The sequence below is a fragment of the Trichosurus vulpecula genome, chromosome 4, assembly GCF_011100635.1.
Source record: "Trichosurus vulpecula isolate mTriVul1 chromosome 4, mTriVul1.pri, whole genome shotgun sequence".
Classification (NCBI taxonomy): domain Eukaryota; kingdom Metazoa; phylum Chordata; class Mammalia; order Diprotodontia; family Phalangeridae; genus Trichosurus; species Trichosurus vulpecula.
In genome coordinates this window covers 168,407,481-168,433,095 of record NC_050576.1, presented here as the reverse complement: position 1 = coordinate 168,433,095, position 25,615 = coordinate 168,407,481, and the positions used below count along the sequence as shown (strand labels likewise).

Genomic DNA, 25,615 nt, shown 5'->3' with positions numbered 1-25,615 from the left:
GCCGGGTCTCTTTCTGGCGCCTGCGCTTCTCGCAGCGTGGGCGCGTACGGGAGGCTGTGCGCGGCTCGGGCTCCAGGCTCGGGTATTTCGGACGCTGCCTAGGCTGGGCCCTGGACCCGGGTCGCGCTCCCGATTGCTGCCGCGGTCTGCTTTAGGTAGCTGGGGTTCGGCGCGGGAGGCCAGCGGGAAGCGCAGGGCCTAGAGCGCCTCTTGCCGTTAGATGGGTCGCCTCTACCGGGCTCGGGCACTTCGGCGCGGTCCCAGCCCGGGCCCCCGGGCGAGGATAGGGGAGGGAGACGGGGAGGAGGAGGGCGGAGGGGGAGGGCGGGTGGAGAGGGCGGGGGCCCAGCCCCGCGACCCGGGCGGGGAGGGGGCGGGGCGGGCCCGGGAGAGCCAGGGAGACTGGTGTGCAGCGCGGCGGCCTCGGGCCGGCCCCAAGCCTTCCCTTCCCAGCTTCCAGCTAGAGCCTGGGGAGGCTCCAGGAGGAGGGAACCTGGAGCCTCCTTCCCGGAGGCTTCTAGAGGAGCTCAGCTCCCTTACTTTGCAGAAGAGGAAAGTGAGGCCCAGAGATCGTTTCAAGCAGCAAAATACATGAGCTGCGGTCCCAATCAAGGGCTTCTGGCTTCGAATACAATGTTTGCATTTTCCCCGTGGAAATGAGGCGAAGTCTACCGTAGAACACCAGTGTGTCGCCATTTACTTTTTATTTAGATGCCTTTTCTGAAAGGAGTGGAAATTTGACTAGTATTAGTGTCTACTGCATTGTGGCAGTACTGTAAGGGATGCACTAGAGTCCAGAAAATAGGAGTTCGTTGCTGGATTTTGATACTTAATAGTCCTGGGATCCTGGGCAAGCCACTGAACTGAAATGCCACTGAGCTTGAGGTAGTAGTTTGTGGATAGAAGGCCGAACTGTGAATCTGAATTCTGCCCCAAGAACTTAATAGCTTTGATGTGGTAGTATAGTCATATAACCCAACAGAATCTTTGCTTCCTTCTCACTAAAATTGGGGGGATGGGAGGGGTTGGACCTGGTGGCCTTTCAGGTTCCTTCCAGTTTTAAATTTAAGATCCTATGAGTTCCTCAAGCAGAACCTGGGTGTAGTGAAAGGAACTGGGTTCAAGTCCTACCTCTGAGGTTTATTCCTTGTGTGATCTCGGGCAAGTCACTTAACCTCTCAGATCCTCAGTTTCCTCAACTGTTAAATGAGGGGGTTGAACTAGATGGCCTCTGAGGTCCCTTTCAACTCTAGATCTATGACACCGTGACAACTGTAGGTATAGAAAATACAAGGCATGGTTCCTGTCTTAAAGCTTATATGGTATTCATTTTAACGATTTGCTACATTTACTTTTCATATGTTATATGTACTATGTTTTCTTAACAGTTTCTTAGGTATCCCCTAACTTAAACCTCTTTTTCTTTATTAGGGTTAAGAGTGATGATGGCAGAGTGTACAAATCTTCAGTTTGTCAGCCCGTTTGCCTTTGAGGCAATGCAGAAGGTTGACGTTGTTCGTTTGGCCTCCCTCAGCGATCCAGAATTAAGACTTCTCCTGCCTTGTTTGGTGCGGATGGCGCTGTGTGCTCCAGCTGACCAGAGCCAAAGCTGGGCTCAGGATAAAAAACTTATTCTCCGCCTTCTTTCAGGGGTGGAAGCTGTCAATTCCATTGTTGCATTGCTGTCCGTGGACTTCCATGCTTTGAAAGAAGACGCCAGTAAAGAGCAACAGCTTAGGTAAGGAATCCCTTGTCACAACCTGAGGTTTAGAACTTAACTAGGCATGATACGATGATATCTGTTAAAGACTTTAGCTTGAAAAGGCCAAGGTTCCCCACTGGGTCATCTTCAGTTGTCCTGATCCGTAGCTAGCCACTGGACCCAGATGGCTCTGGAGGGGAAAGTGAGATTGGTGACTTTGCACAGCCCTTCCTCACTTAAATCCAAATCACTTGCGTGTCGTGGCATCACCTCCCTGATGTCGTGGTTCTCTTTGAGAATGAAGGACAAAACAGCAAGGCATGATGTACCTTAGAGCTTTATAAGATTTTCACAGGATGTAATTTTCAGAAAAGGGGAGTACAGGAATCGAAACTTTGCTGCTCTAATCCTGGGGTTTATGAAATAAATTTATGGGTGATAATAAGGGTGATAATACATAGATTTGTATTTGTTTTGAATTGATGAAATGAGATCATTGCTCAGAATTACCAGTACATATTTAGATTTTCTTAATTTCTCTCTCATAGTTGCTTTTTTTTTAAATGATCATTATTTTTTTGGTTCTAATTTCCACAATATTGTTTGCTCATTTATTTATTTATTTATTTATGTTCTGGTATTCTTTACTAGGCATAAATTTGGTGGAAGCAGTGGAGAGAGCATCTTGGTATCACAGCTCCAGCATGGACTGACGTTAGAGTTTGAACATAGTGATTCACCTCGTCGCTTGCGTCTTGTGCTTAGTGAACTTTTAGCAATAATGAACAAGGTGAATTTCTTCTGCTGACAGCTAGAGACTCACTTGACTTGATATTTCATTGATTTAGAGATGAAAGGGAACTCAGGCCATTCAGCCCAATCCCCTCATTTTACAGATAAGAATACTGGGGCCCAGGGAGTTAAATGACTTGCCCAAAGTCAATTATTGATTTGAACCCAGATTCTCTGACTATGAAGACTGTGCTTTTTCCACTGTACCACACTGATGTGTAAGGTCAGTGATAACAGTGCTAGGCAGATGACCATTCTTTACTGTGTATCGTTCTGCTTTAAATCTACCAGGGCTTTTATCTTCAAAGGCTAACAGTACTTCAGAATATTGTCTTACAGCTTGTTCTTTCTTGCCTACCATCTTGCCTCATTTGTATCTTATCTTTCTTCCTCCAATACAGAGGATTATCAGACATTATTATTAATTATCTGAAAAATTAACTGCTGTTTATTGAGTGTGATGCTAATGTAAAATGTTTGGGAAAGTCCATCATTGTAGGTACTAGCTACTTTGCTAAATCATCATTTATGATCACTTACATCAGTTTTGGTCCTGATTGCCAGAGGTAAAAACTGATGAAAGCTGTTTTATTAATCTGGGACCAAGGGGACCAAATTCTACTAATTTCTTATTTTTTCCAAAGAAAGTATTTTAAATTGTTATATGTAGTCTGATTTAAGTGGTAGTTTTGTATCATGATTTAAAACATGGTAATCTTTATAATACTTCCCATTAGGAGTAGATTGGTTTTCTGTTCTTAATTTTCGGTACTGCAGCAATATAAAACTTATTCTCCTTATATATTTTTCTTTTCAAATTCAGTATATGACACTGATCAAATAAATTGATCTATCATCCTCCATTAATCGTAGTATTTAGATGGAAGGTTTGCTCACTTCTGTTTACATGAAATGTGATGACAAAACTGAATGGGAAGAATATTGAATTTATTTTGAAATAATCATTTGTTATTTTTAACGTTCTGGTTCTTGAGTAAATGCATATACCTTGTGTCATTTTATAAGGGAATTTGGATTTGTTCTCTTCTTGTGTCACTTTAAAACTTTTAAGTTGTTAGTCTGAGATTGAAACATGCTACTTCAGTTAGCATTCTCGGGTCATGGATATGTCTTATCAGCTTGCAGTGGGTTCCTGTTCTTTTCAGTCTTTTTGCTCTACCCAAGGAGTAGTTATTTGAAATGCAATTGTTGAGGTTGATACTGACATGCATAAATAGTTATTCCTATTTTCTTCAGGTGATTTTCTCATTGAGTTTTCATGTAGTTGAAATTCTGATCAATATCAGTGAATAATTATTTATTTGGAGGGCACATAATGATATTTTGAATATTTAGAATACCTTTTGATGGATAGAAATAGTTCTCAGTCTTAAGGAATTTAATTCCTTATCTGCAATTTATTGGATCATTAGCTTACTTGGAATTTTGGATCTTTTTTTGTAGGTTTCGGAGTCAAATGGAGAGTTCTTCTTTAAATCTTCTGAGCTTTTTGAGAGTCCAGTCTATTTGGAGGAAGCTGCAGATGTGCTTTGTATTTTACAAGCAGGTACTGTGCTAAGATCCATTTCAGAAATAGTTTATTCTTCAGTGATACAATGTAACACTTCAGCATTGAACATGGTGTTACTTTCAAATTGCCAACCATAATATTTATTTTAAATGTCCACAATAGGAAGGAAAGTTTATGGGACAATAAAGTTTCTAAGTCTATCTGAATTTAGATCACATCAACTAATTTATTGAAATATTACATATTGCTCATTTTATTAACTGAAACACACCTTGTTTGTCCACAGAGCTTCCTTCCCTACTTCCAATAGTTGATGTAGCTGAAGCCTTGCTACATGTTCGAAATGGATCCTGGTTCCTGTGTCTCTTAGTGGCCAATGTCCCTGATAGTTTTAATGGAGGTAGGTAGAACTTATAAAATGGAATATTAAAATTTTTTTGATTGGATAACTCAAGGGCTTGATTTTTTTTAGTTATGGAGAAACATTAATGGAGATTTTGTTTGAATATTCTTAGAAATTATGGCCATTTAAGATACTGGGCTATAAACCCAGTATTGAATTCTCTGGTTCAAAAGGTATGGTTATTTAGGAAATTTAGACAGTTGCAATTTTGAAATTTTGGAAAGGTATTTTTAGGTCAACTGAAGAGTAGCCTGAGACAGCATGTAATCAAATACTGGGAAAATATATATTTTTTGTAAATTGTTTTTTCACCATTGCTGCTACTTTGCAGACAAACCAAGTTTAGAATAGAAAATGAGGGAGACCAACTTTCTTGTCTTTTATCTCTACTTCAGATTAGTAATGTAATGACTGGAAGCTATTGCATTAATTTATTAGGGCCTGAAATAAATCAAAATCAAGTCAACAACTCTTTATTGAGTTATTTACTTCATGCAGGATGATACGTACTCTAACTTGGTTCCCTTAAGGCTCTATTTGAGAATCAATATTGCAAGGAATTGTTATATTGGTAGTTTTAGCTAAAAAGTTGGGGAGTTTTTGACCATTCTCCCAACCTAGTCAAGTCAACCCTCAGTCAAATGATTGAAGGAATTTATGTTGAATATTATCGGGGAAAGAGGCCCTTATGCCAGCTGCAGTGTATTCATCAGAGACATCTGATACAAAGATTTTTTTTTTTCCCATTCTGTTGCTCCTTTCTTAACCTAGTTTTGTCTGTGCAGAAGTTTTTCAGTTTCATGTAATTAAGCTTATTTTATCTTTTGCAGTTTCTTCTAATTCTTGTTTTATGAAGAATACATACCCTATGCATAGCTGTGGGAGGCATCAATAATTATTTAATAAACAGCCCTGTGTAGTGTAGTGCAGATAGAAAGATGAAACAAGACAGTCTTGATCTTTAAAGAGCTCACATTTAGTAGTTATGTAAGAAGCTAAGTGAATAGGAATTAGAATGCTGTGTAGGAGTGAGTGAGTGATTATGGTTTGAGGTTCCTCCACACATGCAATCATGTTAGAGAAAAATCACCAAACTATGCACCTGGGTCCACTACAATTTATGTTACATGTAATCTCAACTGACCTTCACTTCAGCAAAACAATTTTTTTACACCCCTTTAATTAGCTGACTATGCCATTTATTGAAGCACCTTTTCCAAACGTTTTCATCCCTCTTCAAACCTTACATGACTCTCGACCTGCTGCTTTTAGCTGAAAATCTTGCCTCATATTTTAATGAAAAAATTGAGGCCATTCTCTGAGAGCCCCCTCTTCTCTTCCTCTTCTCACATCACCCACAGGTACCTTCTGTCATCATTTCCTTCTGTCTCATATGAAGAGGTGACACTTTTTCCAAAGCTAATCTGCATGTACAAGTGATCTCATTCCAGCTTGTCGTCACCCACAGATTGTCCCCTTTATCATACTTATTCTCTCACTTGTTTTGAGTCTCTCCCTGTCTACTGGCTGCTTTCATACTGCCTGCAAATATGTCTACGTCTTGCTCATTTTCAAAAAACGTTTACTTGGTCTATCCATCCTGAATAACTATTGTCTTATATCTCTCCTGTCTTATTGTAACTAGCCTCCTTGAGAAGGCCTTCTATCTATAATAAATGCCTCCACGTCCTTTCCTGTCAGTCTCCTCTTAACTTTCTACAGTCTAGCTTCCCTCCTCTTCATTCAACCAAAACGACTTTCTCCACAGTTAGCAATGAATTTTTCTTTTTTCTTTCTTTTTTTTAATTTTTAATTTTTTAACACTTTTCTTTTTAAATTTTGAGTTCGATTCTCTCTCCCTTCCACCCCATTCCCCACCTATTGATAATGTAAGCAATGTGATTTCAATTATACGTGAGGAATCATGCAAACATATTTCCATATTAACCATATTTTAAAAAAGCAAGAAAAATAAAGTGAGAAAATTATACTTCAGTTTATATTCATAATTCATCAGTTCTGTCTGGAAGTGGATAGCATTTTTTTTTATCATGACTCCTTTGCAATTGTCTTTGGTTTTTTTTGATCAGAGTAACCAAGTCTTTCACAGTTGATCATTATTACAACATTGCTGTTACTGTGCACAATAATCTCCTAGCTCTTCTCACTTTATCTCAGTTCGTATAGGTCTTGCTATGTTTTTCTGAAACCACCCCCCTCATCATTTCCCACAACACAATAGTTCTTCATCACAGTCACATGCCACAACTTGTTCAGCCGTTCCCTAGTTGATGAACATCTCCTGGCTTTTCAGTTCTTGGGCACCACAACAATTACTGCTATAAATATTTTTGTGTGTATTGGTCCTTTTCCTTTTTCTTTGATCCCTTTGGTATATAGACCTAGTAGTAGTATTACTGGGTCAAAGGGTTTGCACAGTTTTATAGCCCTGTGGGCCTATTTCCAAATTGTTCTCCAGAATGCTTGAACCAGATCTTTACTCCTCCAACAGTTCATTTTTCCCTCTTCCCCTCCAGCATTTATCATTTCTGATAGGTATGAAGTGGTACCCCAGAGTTGTTTTATTTTGCCTTTCTCTAAACAATAGTGACTTAGAGCATTTTTTTATATAACTGTAAATAGCTTTGATTTCTTTTTCTGAAAATTGCCTGTTTATATCCTTTGACCATTTGGTCAGTTGGGGAATGGCTCTTATTTTTATAAATTTGACTTAGTTCTATATTCACTATATATTTGAGAAATGAGGCTTTTTTTTCAGAGAAACTTGCTATAAAAAATTTTGTCTTTGGTACCTTTTAGCAAAATGTAGTTTCCCTGATTATCCCTTTCAGTTAGGTCTATTTTTGCTTTTGCCTTGTCTATGATCATGATTACCCTTGCCCTTTTCATTCAGTTGAAGCATATTAGATTCTGTCGCAGCTCTTTATTTTAATTCTGTGTGTGTCTTTCTGTTTCAAGTGTGTCTCTTGTATACGGCATATCGTTGGATTATGGTTTCTAATCCCATTCTGCTATCTGTTTCCATTCTACGAGTGAGCTCATTCCATTTATAATCACAATTTTGGTTCCTAACAGTGTATTTCTCTCCATCTCATTTTCTTCTGTTTGGTTTTCTCTCTCTTTTTATCCTGTCCCTCCTCTAAAATCTGTTTTGCTTCTAACCGCTGCCTCCCTTAATCTGCCCTGCCTTTTGTCATAACTCCGCCAACTCCTTTTCACTTGTCCCTCCCCCCTTATTTCCCTTTTAGGTAAATTACATTTCAATGCACAGCTGAGTGTGTGTGTATATGTGTGTATATATATATATGTGTGTGTGTGTGTATATATGTCTGTATATGTGTGTGTATGTATATATAGACATCTATATGTGTATATATATATACACACACACATATATACACACACACACACACACATATATATATATTCTTCTATCTTTGAACCAATTCTAATGAGAGTGAAGTTCAAGCATTTCCCACCACTCCCACCCCACCCATTTTCCTCTTCATTGTATGAGCTTTTTCTTGCGTGCCTCTTTTATGTGAGAAAAATTTTCTCCATTCTACCTCTCCTTCCCCCTTCTGCCAGTGTATTCCTCTTCATTTTTTTTGGTGATCATTTCAACATAATTGACTCACATGTATGCCCTCTCTCTATGTAAACTCATTTTAACTGCCCTAATAATGATAAAGTCTTAGGAGTTCCATGTATCATCTTCCCATATAGGAATGTAAACAGTTGGAGTCCCTTATGATTTTTTTTTCATGTTTTCATTTTTATGTTTCTTTTGAGTCTTGTGTTTTAATGTCAGTTTTTCTATTCAGCTCTCGTCTTTTTATCAGGAATACTAAAAAATCTTTTATTTGATAAAATGTCCATTTTCTCCCTGAAGGATGATACTCAGTTTTGCTGGGGGAGGTTATTCTTGGTTGTAATCCTAGCTCCTTTGCCTTCTAGAATATCGTATGCCAAGCCCCCTACACCTTTAGTGTGGAAGCTGCTAAATCTTGTGTGGTCTTGACTGTGGCTCTATGATATTTGACTTATTTGTTTCTGGCTGCTTGAAGTATTTTCTCCTTAACCTTGGAGCTCTGGAATTTGGTTGTAATATTCCTGAGAGTTTTCATTTTCTCTTTCAGTCTCTTTCAGATGATAATCAGTGGATTCTTTCAATTTCTGTTTTACCTTCTGGAGCTAAAATATCAGGGCAGTTTTCCTTGATAATTTCATGAAATATGATTTCCAGGCTTTCTCTTTGATCAAGACTTTTTGGTAGTCCAAGATTCTTAAATTATCTCTTTTCCTCCTTTTTCCAGGTCATTTGGTCTCCCTATGAAATATCTCACATTTTCTTCTATTTTTTCATTCATTTGACTTTCTTTTATTGTTTCTTGATGTCTCATGGAATCACTAGTTGGCTTCCACTTTCTTAATTCTAATTTTTAAGGAATTATTTTCTTTAGTGAGATTTCGTACCTCTTCTTCCACTTGGCCAATTCTCTTCTTTAAGGAGTTCTTTTCTTCAGGGAATTTTTGTGCCTGTTTTACCATTAGGCCAATTCTTTTTTTTTAAGCCAGTTCTTTTTTTTAAGGTGTTACTCAGTTTTTTGTGTGCTCTTTTACCAAATTGTTAATTCTCTTTTCATAATTTTCTTGCATCACTCTCATTTCTTTTCCCAATTTTTCCTTTACCATGCCTTTCTTTAACTCTTCCAGGAATTCTTGTTGGGCTTTAGATTCAATTAGCACTTTTTTCTTTGAGGCTTTTTTGTATCTGTTTCTTTGTCTTCTAAATTTATGTCTTGGTTTTCCCTGCTACTATAGTAGCTTTTTATGGTCAAATTCTCTTTTTGTTGTTTGCTCATTTTCCACATCTGTTTCTATGCTTTAAACTGTGCTGTAGTTGGGCTTTGCTCTCCTGGGGATGGGGAGGCACTGTGCCAAGTTTCAGGCATTTTTGTGGGATCTGCATGTTTTTGCTGCTTCCAAGGTAGTGTGATTCTGGGAGAAGTATGGTCACTGCTCTCCTGGTCTGCACTCTGGTCTTTACCCAGGAAAGGCTCCTAGTCTCCTGCACCTGAAAGCACTAATGTTCTCTTTGCCTTAGAATTGCAACTAGGGCCCCTGTTCCCTTGAGACTGACCACTAACATTCCTCTTCACCTTGGAACTGCATCCCAGAATGGTGTATGGACAGTAGACTTACCAATCAATGCCACTTGTATCCAGTGCCAGCGAGGGGTCCCCTCTAATCTCTTTTTGACCAGTTTTCTGATCCCCTCACTGTGCCTGGGCTGAGAGCTCTTGGAGCTGCTGTTGCTTTCACCTCATGTGGGTTCTGGACAAGTTTCTACCCTGATATTGCAAATTCCTCCTACTGACCTAAGTTTTCTTAGGCTGGAAAAATATCTCACCCTGTCACCCCAAAATTTGGTTTGAAGTTTAAAGTTGCTTGGAAGGGAATGTTGAGAGAATTCAGTGAGGTTGCCTCTAATCCATCATCTTGTCTCCACCCCCAGTAATTGCTTAATTGCCAGATCTAATGGCCTTTTCTCAGTTGTCATCATTCAAAGCCTTTGACACCGTTGATCACTCTCTTCATGAAATTCTCTTCCCTACAAGTTTTCAGGATGCTGCTGTCTTCTGATTCTCTCACTAATCTAACTGCTCCTTCTCAGTGTTCTTTGATGAATCTTCATCCAGATCATGATAATCACATGTATCCTTTAGTGCTCTGCCTTCTCCCTCTGTACTGTTTTACTTATTAGACCCCACAGATTCAGTTATCATCTCTATGCTGCTGGATTCTCAAATCTAGCCCTAACCTCTCTGCTGAGCTCCAGTCTTGCATTTCCAACTGGCTACTGGACCTCTCAAACTGGATATTCTTTAGACATATTAAACTCAGCGCGTCCAAAACTGAATTCATTATCTTTCCAAACCGTGTCCCCTTCTTAACTTGCCTGTTGATGTTAATGGCACCATCATCCTCCTTGTCACCCAGCCTCTCAACTTAGGTCTCATCCTTGATTGCTCACTCTTAGTTTCTATTTCTAATTTGTTTCTAAGGCCTGTAAATTTTACCTTTGTAACATCATTAGCATGTGACCCTTTCCCCTTTGACACCTCCCTTACCCTGGTGCAGATCACCTTGCATATTGACTATAGCAATAGCTTATTTGTGAATTTTCCTGCTATAAGTCTCTCCTTGCTGTGGTTCATTCTCCACTCATTTGTGATAGTCACTTCCTACAGTCTAGTGACTCCCTATCACCTCTGGGGTCAACGATAAAATCTACGTTTTGGCATTGAAAGACTGATAATTTGTCTCCCCTCCTCCTTACTTTTCTGGTCTTCTTACACTTTAGAACCCTCATCGCCAGTACTGTTAGGCTTAAGTGATACTGGCCTCTTTGCTGTTCCTCATATAAGACACTCAATTTCCCAACTTCAGGCATTTTGCCTACCTTTTCCCCATGCTCTCCCACCTCGTGTCTACCTCCTTGCTTTCTTCACGTCCTAGCTAAAATCCCACCTACAAGAAACTTTTCCCATTCCTCCTTTATTCTAGTGTCTTCCCTTTGTTGATTGTTCCCAATTTGTTTTGCGTATGACTTGTTTGTGCATAGTTTTATCTTGTCTCCCCTTTTTAGACTGTGGGCTTTTTGAGAGCAGGGCTCATCTTTTACCTTTTCTTGTGTCCCCAGTGCTTTGCACAATGCCTGGCACAAAGTAGGTGCTTATTAAATGTTTATTGACAGACTGAGGAAAAGACCTCATGAAGGAGGTGGCATCTGAGCTGAGACAGAGATGGTGGGGAGAGTTGGCAGTGGGACCCCATTCATGCTTAGCTGGATGAAGATAGGAGAGGACATCAAGAAACAGCAAGTAGTCAATTTTGTTTTGAATAGTGTGTGAGAGGAATAGAGTACAGTAAGACAGGAAAAGGTAGGTTGAAGCCAGATTTTAGAGAACCATGAATGTTAGGCTAAGGAGTTTTAAATTTCACAAGCATTAAGAAGCTTCCTCAGGCAGCCTTCAGAGATCGCTGATGCTTGGTGCTGTTTTTGCTTTTCTTTGTATCTCTGGAGCTTACTATGCTTTGCACAGAGTGAGCCCTTAAGTGCTTGTTGATTGTGTTAAATAGCTTATGATGTTGAACTGATTGAGTCTTCTTAATGTTCAGTTTGTAGAGGATTGATTAAGAATGGTGAACGGCAAGATGAGGAGAGCCTGGGTGGACGGCGTAGGACTGATGCTCTACGTTTCCTATGTAAAATGAACCCTTCTCAGGCCCTGAAGGTCCGAGGCATGGTGGTAAGAGACTTGATTTTTGATGGGGTAAAGGGAATGAAAAGGTCTTTAAATAGGTAGTATTTTGCCATTGTTGAGAGCAAAGACTTTTCTCTAGGTAGTCTGAATGCCAATCTTTGGAATTAGGTATGATTTCCTTAGTAAACATTTTACCTTTCTCTCTGAACCTTTGTTTTTTGTAAACTCTAACCCCAGGTTTGCCAGCCCTAGTTGCCATCCATTGACCTTGGTTTGTTTTCTGTGCTGTTAGGTGGAGGAATGCCACCTGCCAGGCCTTGGAGTAGCTTTGACATTAGATCATACTAAGAATGAAGCTTCTGAAGATGGAGTGAGTGACCTGGTTTGTTTTGTTAGTGGTTTGTTGCTTGGCACAAATGCAAGAGTTCGGACGTGGTTTGGAACATTTATTCGAAATGGACAGCAGGTAAGAAACACTGGGAAGTGAGAATTAAGTGTTCAGAATTTATTAGGGGCTGCTGAAAGGGGAAAAACACATTTACTTTTAAGGTGGTGGTATTTTTCAAAATAAATTGTTATATTGCATTTAATACTTATAAAATGCATTATAGTATTTAAAAATTTTCTCAAACAGTTCTTATACAACTCCCTCCAAACCCAATAATGGCTTGTTGTCGTGGATCAGTCTTCAGTATAATAGTTGCTCATTAACTCAGTGTGTAATGGTAAGAAGTTTAACTCATTAATTCTGATTCTACTAATTGGATATTGTAATAATTCAACCTAGGTTGGCCTGATCCAAACTGGGCAATACTGATGTTTACATTTTGACACTATCATTTTTTTTTTTAAATAAAAAAAGTTTTCATAGAAAGTTGCATTGGAACACACACTTTTATTGTGGATTTTCTTTTTAAAAATTTAATTCTTTAAATTTTATTCCTGCCTTCCCCCACCACCATTGAAAAAAAAAAGAAAAAGACAGTATCCTTTTTTAACAAATAAGTGTAATGAAACTAAAAAAATTCCCATATTGGCTATATCCAAAAATAATATGTCTTTTCCTGTCCTCTGAGAGTCGTATTTTCAGGAGGTGAATAGCATCATTCATCAGAATTGGTCCTTTGGAGTTGTGGCTGGTCATTGCATTAGTCAGAATTCTTAAGTCTTTCATTAACATTGTCATTGTTATTTTAACATTTGTGCTCCTGGTTCTGCTTATTTGACTCTTCATCAGTTCATATAAGTCTTCTCAGGTTTTTCTGAACTCATCTCTTTCATCATTTCTTATGGCAAAATTGCATTCCATAATTTGTTCATCCATTCCCGAATTGATTTGTATCCTCTTAATTTCTCATTCTTTACTACAACAGAAAATGCTTCTATGGATATTTTTGTACACATGAGTTCTTTTCCTCTTGCTTGTGGTCTCTTTAGGGGGTATATGCCTTTTAGTAGTAGTGCTGGGTTAAAGGGCATGTACACATGTATGGCTTAGTGACTGCTTTTCAGAATCTTTCCCGTTCTGATGAGTGTGAGATGGAATCTCAGAATTGTTGTAATTGCATTTCTCTTATTAGTCATATAGAGCATTTTAAAATATGTATCTTTTGAAAACTGCTTTTTCATATCTCTTGGCCATTTATTTATTGGAGAAAGGCCCCTGCTATGTATTTGATTTAGGCTCTGTATACTTAGATAGCCAACCTTTTAAAAAGAAACCTGCTTTAAAGATTTTTTTCCCCCAGTTACTTGTTTCCCTTCTGATTTTAGCTGCTTTGATTTTTGCAAAACATTTCAAATTTTACGTAATAAAATTTGTCCTTTCTGAACTCTTGTGTTCTTCTCTTCCTTGTTTAGTCATGAGGGCTTCCCCTATTCATAGTTGTGAATAGTTCTGTCTCCTTCTTTGCTGTTCTAATTTATTAATATGACCATTTACATGTAGGTTATGTATGTATTTGGAGCTTATTGTGGTATATGCTATGAATTCTAATTTAAACCTAATTTCTGACAGACTGCTTTCCATTTTTCCCCTGCAGATTCCCTTACAATTCATACCACAGTTTGTTGAGCCATTCCTTGATCAGGGGCACCCACTTTATTTCCTGTTTTTTGCATTACAAAAAATGACCATTTCATTCTTCCAAGGAATAATATGACAGGAGTCAGTTTCAGGTGTTAAGTGGGTTGCTTTGTTTAAACCTCCTTTTGACTCAATAAGTGCTTAGTGCTTCCCTCCTGTGGCTCATGTTTCTTGCAGAAAAAAAGAGAAACCAGCAGTTCTGTGCTTTGGCAAATGAGAAGGCAGCTTCTCTTGGAGTTGATGGGCATCCTTCCCACAGTAAGAAGTACACGCATCGTGGAAGAAGCTGACGTAGAGATGGAGCCTAACGTGTCTGTGTATTCAGGGCTGAAAGAAGAGCATGTTGTGAAAGCCAGTGCATTGTTACGTCTTTATTGCGCTTTGATGGGAATTGCTGGACTCAAGTATATATTATTTTGATATTTCATTCTATAAAAATTTTATGTTCTTATTTTTGCTTCTAAGGAAGTGAATGAAAGGTCTTTTATTCAGAGTGTTCTTAAGTTTCATATTAGACTAGGTTTAGATCATTCCAGTTCATTGTAATAAATCTTTATTAAGCACCTACTGTGTGCGAGGCACAACACTCAAACATGTCTTGCCCTCAGGGAACTTATATTCTAAGTATAGAGAAATCCAACATGGACACAAATAAATACAAAATATACACAAAGTAATTTCTTGTTTAGAGAAGGGGCTGACAACCCAGAGGATCAGGAAAAGCCTAGTGTAGGAGGTGGCCCTTGAGCTGAGTCTTGAAAGCAATGGAGCTAGGGATTCTAGTAGGCAAAGATGTAGAGAAAGACATCCTAGGCACTGGGGAATAGCCAATGTTGAGGCAAACATGCATGAAATGAAGCATCTTACAAAAGAAGCCAGCTGGATTGAAATGTGGAATTTGTGAAGGGGAATAATATTTCATAAACCTGGAAAAAGAATATATGTGGAAGTGCTTTGTAAACTTTGTAGTGCTGTAAATGTAAGGCATTATCGTTTAAGATTTTGAAGATATTAAAGCTTCAAACTGTATCAAAACTTTTGAGACAATATTCTCAGACCACACCTTACAAGCCAAGTTTGTGTACATCAGGAATGAATCCCTCCTTTCTAAGTGAACGTGTTTGTTAGAAACTTATTAACTTATTTTTATCTGCCTATAGAAGTAATAGTGTACAAGTAGCACTAGAGTAGTTTATCTCCTTTTAATCGCTTTGTTAGATTATCTTTATCTTAACCCTGTTAGAGTCACTTTGGGCAAAACTATGATGGATGAGGAACTGCTCAGCATAAATAGAATCAGTATAAATCTGTCCTCTTTCCTCCTGCTTCTGAATAGCTTTCTTTTTCAGATGTTTTCTTCCTGAGAGGGACCAGTAAACTAGATGACCTCTCAGGCACCTTACAGCTCTGAATTTTTGAGCCAGCTGGTTATAAATTCTGTTTATGTGGTTGTACGGAACACAAACACAGAATTGTTCTTTGACCACGACCCTTTTTTGAATCTTTTTATTAATTGTTTACTTTGGTCTGTTTCAGAAAGAACATATTTTAGATTTAAAATCTCTCAGGCTTTTACGTTTGACAATTCTAGATACTAAAGATTGTAAAGATTTTTTTTTTCACTAAAACAAAGGTCATATTATATGGAACATCTTTGACCTCAAAAAATTGGTTTCTTTTAGGCCAACTGATGAAGAAGCTGAGCAGCTGTTGCAGCTTATGACAAGTCGTCCTCCTGCAACACCAGCTGGGGTTCGCTTTGTTTCTCTTTCCTTTTGTATGCTACTCGCCTTTTCCACACTTGTCAGGTATCTTTATGGAAATGTTGCTCTATCTTTATTAACCTCTTTGAAGGTGTTTCTTTCACTTGTTAAAAAGCACAACTAGCAGGAGATTAGAGATTTCCAGCAGCTTCAAGTTTGGATCAAAAGTGTTATGTGTAGGCTTTTTTTTAATGGTGTCACTAAGGATCCATTGATAGTCCTGTTGCTTGCCTACATGTCTTTTTCCCAATCAGTGAAGTATAGTAGGGGAAGTATATTTTTCTGCTGCTTTTGTTCATGTGGTCATCACTGCTGTAAGGTGGAGAGACAATTGGAAACTATCTTGGCAGGTCAGGCTTTCTCTGTATCTTTCAGAACTTTAAATCCCAGATCATTAGTATAATGAAATTCTGACAATTTAAAATATCCAAAACAACATTAATAATAAAACACCATACTCTGGTCTGTGTCTCTTGCTGTGCTTGTTCTCCCTTGTTTTCCTTTGCTGCTGAGACCTGAACTCATTTGGCTGACTCTGGTAGGCTGAATTTAATGTGTAGATTTTTAGAGCCTGCAGCTATGGATATAAAGTATGTTTAACATATAAGATATAAACTAAGTCCAGAAGCTAGACCTTCTCTTTTTTTAAAAGCTGCAAATATAGTTCTTTTATCACTTCCTGGACCTTTGGTCATCCCTTCTGTGTGGAGTCTGATCATGATTTTCTTTGGTTTTCTTATCTATAAAATGGAGGAGTTGGTTTAGATAGCCTCTCAGATACCTTCCAGTTCTACATTTATGACCCTGACCTCAGGTTTTTTTCTTTTATTGTGCCCCAAACAAGTAGTTGAAATAACATTTGCCTAATTGTCTGCAGATGCTGATGAAGTGAATTTTGCCATTGTGCTGGTACTGAGTCATTGGCTACTTAGGATATGACTCTTAACTTGGTAGAAGGGTCTTTTGATGTCAGATAGTTAACTAGGAGACATTAATGAGGCCTTCCCACCATTTCAATCCCAACAGTACTGTGTGATCAGTTCAAATATCTGCTCTACTGATAAAGAGACCAAACTTGAAGATGTCTGATTTGATCAGGTCCCGGTAGAAAGTCAGTGGCAGGGCCAGGCCTGGTCCTCCTTTCTTGGCCCTGAGTCATTTGCTAGTTTTGTTAAAAGAATTAAATTTAGTACTTTGTTTATTTTCTTCTTAATGCTTTAAATGAAGGGAAAAATAATTTTACCTAAGTATGTACTTTTCCATAATGTTTTCCTTAGAGTGGTTATTCTTTATCTAAAAAACTATTAATGTTATGACATGTTTTATTTAGTACACCTGAACAGGAGCAGCTAATGGTGATGTGGCTAAGCTGGATGATAAAAGAAGAAGCTTATTTTGAAAGGTAACACTGCTTAATATCTTTTTTCATTGGTGATGAACTTTTATTGTCCTTTCTTAACATTTATTATTTCCTTTTTGTTATAATAGTACTTCTGGAGTGTCTGCTTCCTTTGGGGAGATGCTGTTACTGGTTGCTATGTATTTCCATAGCAACCAACTGAGTGCTATTATAGATTTGGTCTGTTCAACATTGGGGATGAAGGTAATTTCCCTCCTTCCTAAAGGAGAGTGCACTTCTATTCAAGTTGTTTTTCTAGAACATTAATGTAAGTTGATTTGGTTCCATTGTTAACCTTATTTTAATTGAATATTTTTAATATTAGAAAATTTTGAAAAGGATATTTCTATTATGTTTGAAAAACCAGTGAGGCAGGCATCTTGAAACAAGTGTTGTTACCTAGAGCTAATTTAGATCATGTGGACCTTTTTTTTTTTTATATATATATATAGCTTTTGGGGGGGGGGGCAGGGCAGTTGGGGTTAAGTGACTTGCCCAAGGTCACACAGCTAGTAAGTGTGTCAAGTATCTGAGGCCTAATTTGAACTCAGGGCCTCCTGACTCCAGGGCCAGTGCTCTGACTGTGCCACCTAGCTGCCCCATGTGGACCTTTTCTTGTTTTGTACTATGCATGTCATCTACTTTTATACTATAATTTATATTCATTACCTATTTATTCCATTATTTCAGATTGTGATTAAACCAAGCTCTTTGAGTAGGATGAAGACCATCTTCACTCAGGAAATTTTTACTGAGCAGGTATTTTCCTTTAATCTTAGGTACTTACTTAACTTACCTCTAAAGCACCTTGTAATGTAAACTTGTTGAATATCTGACTTTAATAGCCAAAATATCTGACATTAAGATCCATATTCTTCTTGAAAGTCTCTCAATAGTTTATTTCCTTGTTGGAACTCTTGTGGAGATTGATACCTTTTTTTTAGAACCATGTGTTACTCAGTACGTTTTAAATTGGATCCCTTCTTATTCTTTTTATTAAGTGGTACTTGAATGACTAGTCATTGTTAAGAATTGTTCTGCTAGATAGGGGATTTCACAAAGGTTGGTAATAACTTTCATTTGCTGGAAAGAAATAAACTCTACATCTTTTAATTTAAATTTCTGTTAATGTTTAAGTTTAGGTATTATTGAGAATTACTTGATTTTATGTGACAAGTTCTGTTTGGCCCTTGTCTCCATAAGGTCAACCCATGAATCAGCTAACATTTCTAAATCGTATTGAATCAATTCTAACTCTTAATAAAACTTAAATTCTAAGTCTAATAATGGTAAGATTCACAGGATTGTTATTAGTTCCTTACTTTAAGTATCTTTGAATGCTGGAAATAGGTATATGTGACTAGTCAAGATAACCTGCTATTCATAGATATACATATTTTAGTGGAGCTTATACTAAGAGTATTCTTTCTTTCTTTTTTTTTTTACCCTTAGGTTGTCACAGCTCATGCTGTTCGGGTTCCTGTAACCAGTAGCCTCAGTGCCAACATTGCTGGGTTTTTGCCTATCCACTGTATTTATCAGCTTCTCAGGAGTAGATCCTTTACCAAGCACAAAGTGTCAATAAAAGTATAATTCCATTTCTATTTCAAAGTATTACATTGTAGTTAAATATTTTCCATTCCTTTTTTCTGCAATTTTGCAATCTAGATACTATTATGGTATTTGTTTATTTTTGGTTGTTTGAATGTAAAATATTGAACTAAGTATATTGTTTAATCATTCACACAGTTACAATATAAGCCAATTTAATTTTTAAATTATGTAATTGGCAAATTATGTAAATTTTATGGTAATGTTAGCTAACCTAGATCCTGAATTAGTAATATAAATTATTTATCTTACGTAAGGTGTTGTTTATCGATATTTTAAGTTAACCAATTTTTGGCACAGTTGGCCATTTCTGTCCAAAGCAGACTTCTGAGATAGTATTTAAAAATCAGGAAAAAATTTATCAAAAGACCAGTTCTGGAAAATTGTTCCAAATAGAACAGTGAAAACTAGGATTTTTTTTTTTTTTGGTATACTAGAGCCCCACTTCTAGTAGCAATGGGCATTTTATTTGTCAGTAGTTGTCTGCATGTACATGTGGTACCACGTTTTTCTGTTTTCCATTTCTGTGTAAAGATCATAGACTTGACAGTCTATAGGACTGGATGAGACCTTAGGGTTCAACTAGTCCAGCCTCATCATTCTACAGCCAAGGACACTGAAACTCATGGGCCCAACATTATCCCAGCCCTGGGAGTCAGAACCAGGACTAGAACCAAGGATTTCCAGTCCTGTATTCCTTCACTGTGTAACGCCACCTCTTAAGATTACCTTCTATCTAAGCATTGCTGTTGTGAAACTTACATGGTATCCTCTCTTGAACCTGTTGCTTCTCAACTCTCAACTATCAGATGTGATTTTTTTTCTTTTTTTTTTGAGGAAGGAAGGCAGGACAATTGGGGTTAAGTGACTTGCCCAAGGTCGCACAGCTAGTAAGTGTGTGAAGAGTGTGAGGCCAGATTTGAGCTCAAGTCCTCCTGACTCCAGGGCTGGTGCTGTAGTCACTGTGCCACCTAGCTGCTCCAAGATACAATTTTAAGTTGCATTTTTGATTTGAAGGGATATACAGTAATGTGGTACCATGTTTCACTCGAATTTTGAAAGGATTATATGACTTTTTTTATCCTCTTAAGGCAGATCAATAATAATTTATTAAGTGCTTATAATGTACTCAGTGTATATTTGAGGCTAAATAAATGAGATTTTTGGAAATGCTTTCCAAAACAATTGTCTTAGTCAATCCATGCGATTAATGTCAAGAACCTCCCTACTATATATTGCACTTGATAAAGTGTGTGTTGGCACTTGATAAAGTCTTAACCTTCAAACATACGAAATCCCAAGTTTTTCATTTTAGTACCTGTTCTCCATCATTGAGAGTCAATTGTAGAAATAGCTCAAAGCCAAGTTATTTGGTTTAATATTAGAACTAAGTATGTTTTGAAATTGCTACAAATTAAATTGAGATTTATCACAAATACCTAAGTCATACACAAATATATATGCAGTATTGAAATTTTCAGTTGAATTTTCTTGCTGCTGTAATTGATTCTGCCTCTAACCTGCTTCTTTAGGACTGGATTTATAGACAGCTGTGTGAAACCTCCATCCCACTCCACCCTCAGTTACTTCCTCTTATTGACGTATACATAAATTCTGTCCTTACTCCTGCTTCTAAATCAAATCCAGAAGCCACGAACCAACCAATCACAGAACAAGAAATACTCAGTGTTTTTAAAGGACTCATTGGGGTAAGACTTTTTCTTTTTAATGCTTCCAATTCAGGCTTTTCTCTTTTGGTTAACTCCATTTGTTTTTTTCTTTTGGACTAATGGTAGGTGATCTTAGATGACTTCTGTATAGTCCAGAATTTTGAAACCAGGGGTCAATTTTTTTCAGACGTTTCTAAAGCTAGAATGAATGGTAATTCAAAAGTAGTTTGCAGATGGGAACTTTATGAGGAAATCCTGCTTTCTCTTCTTTTCTTTAGTGGAGGAAACCCGCTTAGAAACATGAGGACTTTAGTTCACATTTAAGGATTTACTTGTGAACTTGGGGGTTGGAAAAAGTTTTTTGAGAAAGTGCAACATATTCAAGTGCTCTGGCCAATTCCTTGAGTATCCATGATACACCTGGACTCACTTATGGAGGATTGAAGAAAGGTGTTTTTTTCTGGGACAAAACAGTACAGCATTCTTCACCAGCACTGTTTAACACACAGTTGTTCTAGAGTTGCTTTCCCTGTGGTAATTAAAAAAATTTTTTTTAAAAATATTTTTATTTAAAATTTTGAGTTCAGTTTCTATCCCTTCCTCCCTACATCCCTCCCTGAGTCAATAAGCAATCAGATATAGGTTATATATATGCAGTTATATAAAACATTTCCATATTAGTCATTTTGTACAGGAAGACTCGAATAAGAGAAAAAAAAAACGAAAGAAAGTGAAAAATAGCATGCTTCAGTCTGTATTCAATCAATATTACTTCTTTCTCTGGAAGCGATAGTATGCTTCATCATTAGTCCTTTAGGATTGTGTCTTGGATCATTGTATTGCTGAGGATAGCTAAGTTATTCACAGTTCTTCATCAAACAGTATTGCTGTTACTGTGTATAGTGTTCTCATGGTTCTGTTCACTTAACTATGCATCAGTTCATGTAAGGCTTTACAGGTTTTTCTGAAATCACCCTGCTTGTCATTTCTTATAGCACAATAATATTCCATTACAGTCTTACACCACAGCTTGTTTAGCCATTACCCAATTGATGGGCATCCCTTTGATTTCCAGTTCTTAACCACCACAAAAAGAGCTGCTATAAATATATTTTGTACAAATAGGTCCTTTTCTCTTTTTTTGGATGTCTTTGGGATATAGAGCTAGCAATGGTATTGCTGGATCAAAGGGTTATGCACAATTTTTGGACATAGTTCCAGATTGCTCTCCAGAATGGTTGGATCAGTTCATAACTCCACCAGCAGAGCATTAGTGTCCCAGTTTTCCCATATCCCTACCAACATTTATCATTTTCCTTTTTTTGTCATATTAGCCACTCTGATAGGTGTGAGGTGGTACCTCGAAGTTGTTTTATTTTGCATTTCTCTGATCAGTAATGATTTAGAGCATTTTTTCATGTGACTAGATAGCTTTGATTTCTTTGTCTGAAAACTTCCTGTTCATATCCTTTGACCATGTATCAATTGGTAATGACTTGTATTTCTATAAATTTGACCCAGTTCTCTATATTTTTGAGAAAAGAGGCCTTATTAGAGATACTTGTTGCAATTTTTACCTCCAGTTTTCCGTTTTTCTTATAATTTTGGTTGCATTGGTTTTGTTTGTGCAAGAACTTTTTAATTTTATTTAATCAATATTATCTATCTTACGTTTTGCAATGCTCTCTGTATCTATCTTCTTTGGTCCTAAATTCCATAAATCTCATATAAACTGTTCCATGTTTTCTTAATTTGCTTATGGTATCACCCTTTATGTGTAAATCATGTACTCATTTTGACCTTATCTTGGTCTATGGTGTGAGATGTTGGTCTATATCTAGTTTCTGCCATACTGTTTTTCAGTTTTCCCAGCAGTTTTTGTCAAATAATGAGTCTTTATTCCAAAAGCTTGGATCTTTGGGTTTATCATAGACTAGATTACTATGGTCATTTACTACAGCATAATTTGTACCCCTGTGGCCATTTCTGAGCACACCTGCTTGGGGATTACTAAACAAGATTTGTATTAGTGCCCTTCAAAAACATTGCAAAAAATGGACGTCTGTCCATCCTGCCCAGTGTTTGAAAGAGTAGTTGAGTTTGCTGTCTCTCAACCTTCATGCTAACTAAAATATGATTTAAGAATTAAATTAGAATTTTGAGTTGAAACAGTCATGCTGCCCAGGTTTCTCATGTGTTTTGTTTGGCCTTTAGTGGCAAATTGAATGCTATATTTTGATTTCAGCACTAAAAGTGTCAAGTGAATATCCTTGTCAAACGTCAGATCTGTCTTATAAAATCAGATAGTTCTATTGTGAAGTGAAATTTTATCGAGAAGTCTTGTCATAGTATTTTTAACGAAGGCCCGGTTTTTATCTGCAGGCTGACAGCACTAGAATCATACAGCATAATGCACAGTGTCACAGCATCACGGCCCAGCTCTTGATGTTGTACTACATCCTGTCCTATGAAGAAGCCCTTCTTGCCAACACTAAGACCCTTGGTAGGTGGTTGTGTGCCTGGTAGCCCTGCAGGGGAATGAAGGATTTTTTTTTTTAAGTGTAGTTTCCTGTCAATTCTTTGGATGAGTGGATGATAGAATATATTCACATAGTTTAAAACACTAGGTAAAGCCCAGATCATTTCCCTTTGAGCTTAGAATCTTAACAAAAGATTGTATCCAAGAAAGAAAGGAATAATTTCACATCTCTTTTAAGTCTGAGTGGTCTTATATATATTATTTGAGATGTTTTATGTTTGTTTTAAACTAAAAAGCCATCATTAGAGATGTATTGAGTTTTTACTCTAGGGACAGTTCTTTGGCATTATCAGAAGGATAGGGGCATAGTTTTTTTCTTTTAAATCTTGCTAATTTAAATCACTTTCTTCTGTTTCTTCCCTTTACTTTGAAGGTTCTCTAGATGATATCCTAATACCTACCTACTATGTTAGGGACAATTGGATTAATTGGTCTTATTACTTGTCTCCCTCTTAAACCTTTGTCTAGGCATTGAATTCTGGTAAAGAATACTGTTTAAAAAAAACCAGCCTCCCCCCCCCAAAAAGAGTCTGTTTATTATTTAATAATAGCTATTTGAGTAGAAAATTAAAAAAAAACCATCCTTTTGAAATTTTCCTTTTGGAAAAGTTGGGCAAGATTTGAGTAGCAGACCTATCTGCAAATCCAAATGGTAAAAGTTTTAAGAAGATTATACTGTTTATACTTTCATGTAGTCTTTCTGGGATGGGCAGGAGGTACTTTTTGTGTTGTCAGTGTGAGGTGAATGGACACTATGAATCTCATACCCTAAACATTAATCATTTGAACCTTCTGTTTCTGTTCATGACTGTTTACTTAGTGTCAGGATTTAATGGGTGACCACTATATGTCTGGTAGGAGAGAAAAAAGTCTAGATTACAGTGTTAGCTAGCACATAAGCAAAAGCCAGACTTTGGGTGGGAAGCAGAAGGTAACTAAGGAGAGAGAGGATCAAGGTAATGAAAAGATTGAGTTAATGGAAGGAGTTCTGTATGAACTGGGGACTGATAGTGGTCTAAAAGTTAGAGAAACTGGGTAGAGGTTCAGTGGCCTGATGTTAGGGGGAGCTCCGCTTGGACTTGGGGGTGGGGGAAAATAGAAGCTGGACAGAACTCGAGAAAGAGTACAGACTTGTTTATACAGACACATCTAAAAAATCTCTAAGATCTTTTTTGATCCCACTAACTTTTGGTGCTCTCTCCTGCCCTCTCTCCAAATTACTTTGCATATTATCCATGTGTTTATTCTCCCCACTCCCCTACTCACACATGGAATGTAAATCTTTTCAAGGCAGGAGTTAATTGTTTAATTTTTCTTTGTATCCTTAGTCCCTGATACATAGTAGATACTTAATAAATAAATTCTTGTTCAAATGAATTAAGCAAAATTGATCTCCTAAACTGGAAAAGCCAGATTTTAGCTACTTTTTGTACCTATAATTGAAGAATGCTTCTAGTTTGTGCTGTTATAAATTTTGATGCCTTGAGGAAAGGAGGTATTTTTGTACTCAAGGTGACTAGCCTGAATGTGTTGCTGTTGACAGAGTCTTAACTTAAGGGAGAAAGTTTAGAGTCTATAGCCACAGGTGGTCATAAAGGTAGGGAATCATTTTATCCTGTTGACGACTTTTTCTTCTGTACTGGCATGAAGTTGAGGGGCACAGTTTTATGTGCACTGTCTTAAAGAAGAGTCATAGACTGAGTGCTCAGACTTATCATTCCTAAAGATTCCTTGCAATTAGTTTATATAATTGGGCTTGGCATCAGAGGCAAAATCCATTTGGGTAATTAATATTCTGTCTTGTCTATCTGCTGATGTTTTAGACAAAGTCACTCTATTCATTCTAAGGCACAGAAGCATAGTTATTTATGCCATAATCATGCATACTTCTTGGAGAAGACTGACATGCTACAGAAGCCCTCTACAGAAGCAATTCTTTGGAGCATTAGAGTGTTTCTGCCCACTACTTTTGTCTCTGAAAATTTGTTCATGAGAATGGGCTAGAGAAGAATTACTTCATGTTTGAGGATTTTCCTGACTCTTTTCTCTTCAGAAAGCTGGTCTGCACGAAGGGAAGTTTAATCACACAGACATTAAAAGTCCAGTGTGTGCAAAGCACTGCACTAGGCACTGAGGGAGAAACAGAGTTTAGCTAACTTATGGTCCCTGCCCTCATAGAATTTGTGGTGTAGTGAGGGGAAAAGACATGTACACAGATAACTGTATTATGGGATACAGACACAGTAACAAGTGCTAAATGCATTAGAGAGGTATAAAACAGTGTGCTAGGGAAGACCTCAGAGGAGGTATTTCAGTCCCACTCCAAAAGTTTGCTAAGAATTCAGGAGGTGAAGAAGGAGAGGAGAGACGTTATAGGTACGTGAGCGAAGACATGGAAGTGGGAAAGTTCATGACATACCTGGGACAGATTCATGTAGTTTAGCTGCACTGTGGAGTACATGGATTGGGCTAGGATAGGCAGCATTTGAGAAGATTGCCTGGGTGCTGTTGGTAATGCCTGCCACAGATTTTGTTACTGCCTGTGGCACTGTTATAGCTTCAGCATCTTGGTAAATTCTCCTTCACTAACTACTTTTGTAATAATATGCATTCACTGCTGTCTTAGGAGGAATGTTAAACCACTATATTGCAAACTTTCAGATATCCTATTGCTTAAAATATCCCAAAACTAGAATGAGTAAAACACTGTTAAAGATAACTTCAAGGCACACAAAAATAATTTACTTGGTCTGTCTAGGTGTCTTTATACTTTGATTGTACCAGGCACCATCAAGCAGACTTAAGCAGACCAATTTTCTCAGATGAG

The 25,615-nt window shown here is 37.5% G+C and overlaps 1 protein-coding gene across 1 annotated transcript in view; it reads left to right on the top strand.

The window, feature by feature from the left end:
• INTS2 (integrator complex subunit 2) overlaps positions 1 to 25,615 on the top strand; it is a 45,831-nt gene continuing 20,216 nt past the window's right edge. The window contains exons 1-15 of the mRNA XM_036755924.1: positions 1 to 155; positions 1,432 to 1,738; positions 2,354 to 2,492; positions 3,959 to 4,061; positions 4,312 to 4,425; positions 11,635 to 11,765; positions 12,013 to 12,186; positions 13,984 to 14,210; positions 15,489 to 15,614; positions 16,900 to 16,971; positions 17,058 to 17,172; positions 17,659 to 17,727; positions 18,421 to 18,555; positions 20,112 to 20,288; positions 22,632 to 22,752. Coding sequence (XP_036611819.1) covers positions 1,443 to 1,738; positions 2,354 to 2,492; positions 3,959 to 4,061; positions 4,312 to 4,425; positions 11,635 to 11,765; positions 12,013 to 12,186; positions 13,984 to 14,210; positions 15,489 to 15,614; positions 16,900 to 16,971; positions 17,058 to 17,172; positions 17,659 to 17,727; positions 18,421 to 18,555; positions 20,112 to 20,288; positions 22,632 to 22,752 — 1,999 coding nt within the window. The 5' untranslated portion in view covers positions 1 to 155; positions 1,432 to 1,442. The remainder of the gene's footprint in view (positions 156 to 1,431; positions 1,739 to 2,353; positions 2,493 to 3,958; positions 4,062 to 4,311; positions 4,426 to 11,634; positions 11,766 to 12,012; positions 12,187 to 13,983; positions 14,211 to 15,488; positions 15,615 to 16,899; positions 16,972 to 17,057; positions 17,173 to 17,658; positions 17,728 to 18,420; positions 18,556 to 20,111; positions 20,289 to 22,631; positions 22,753 to 25,615) is intronic.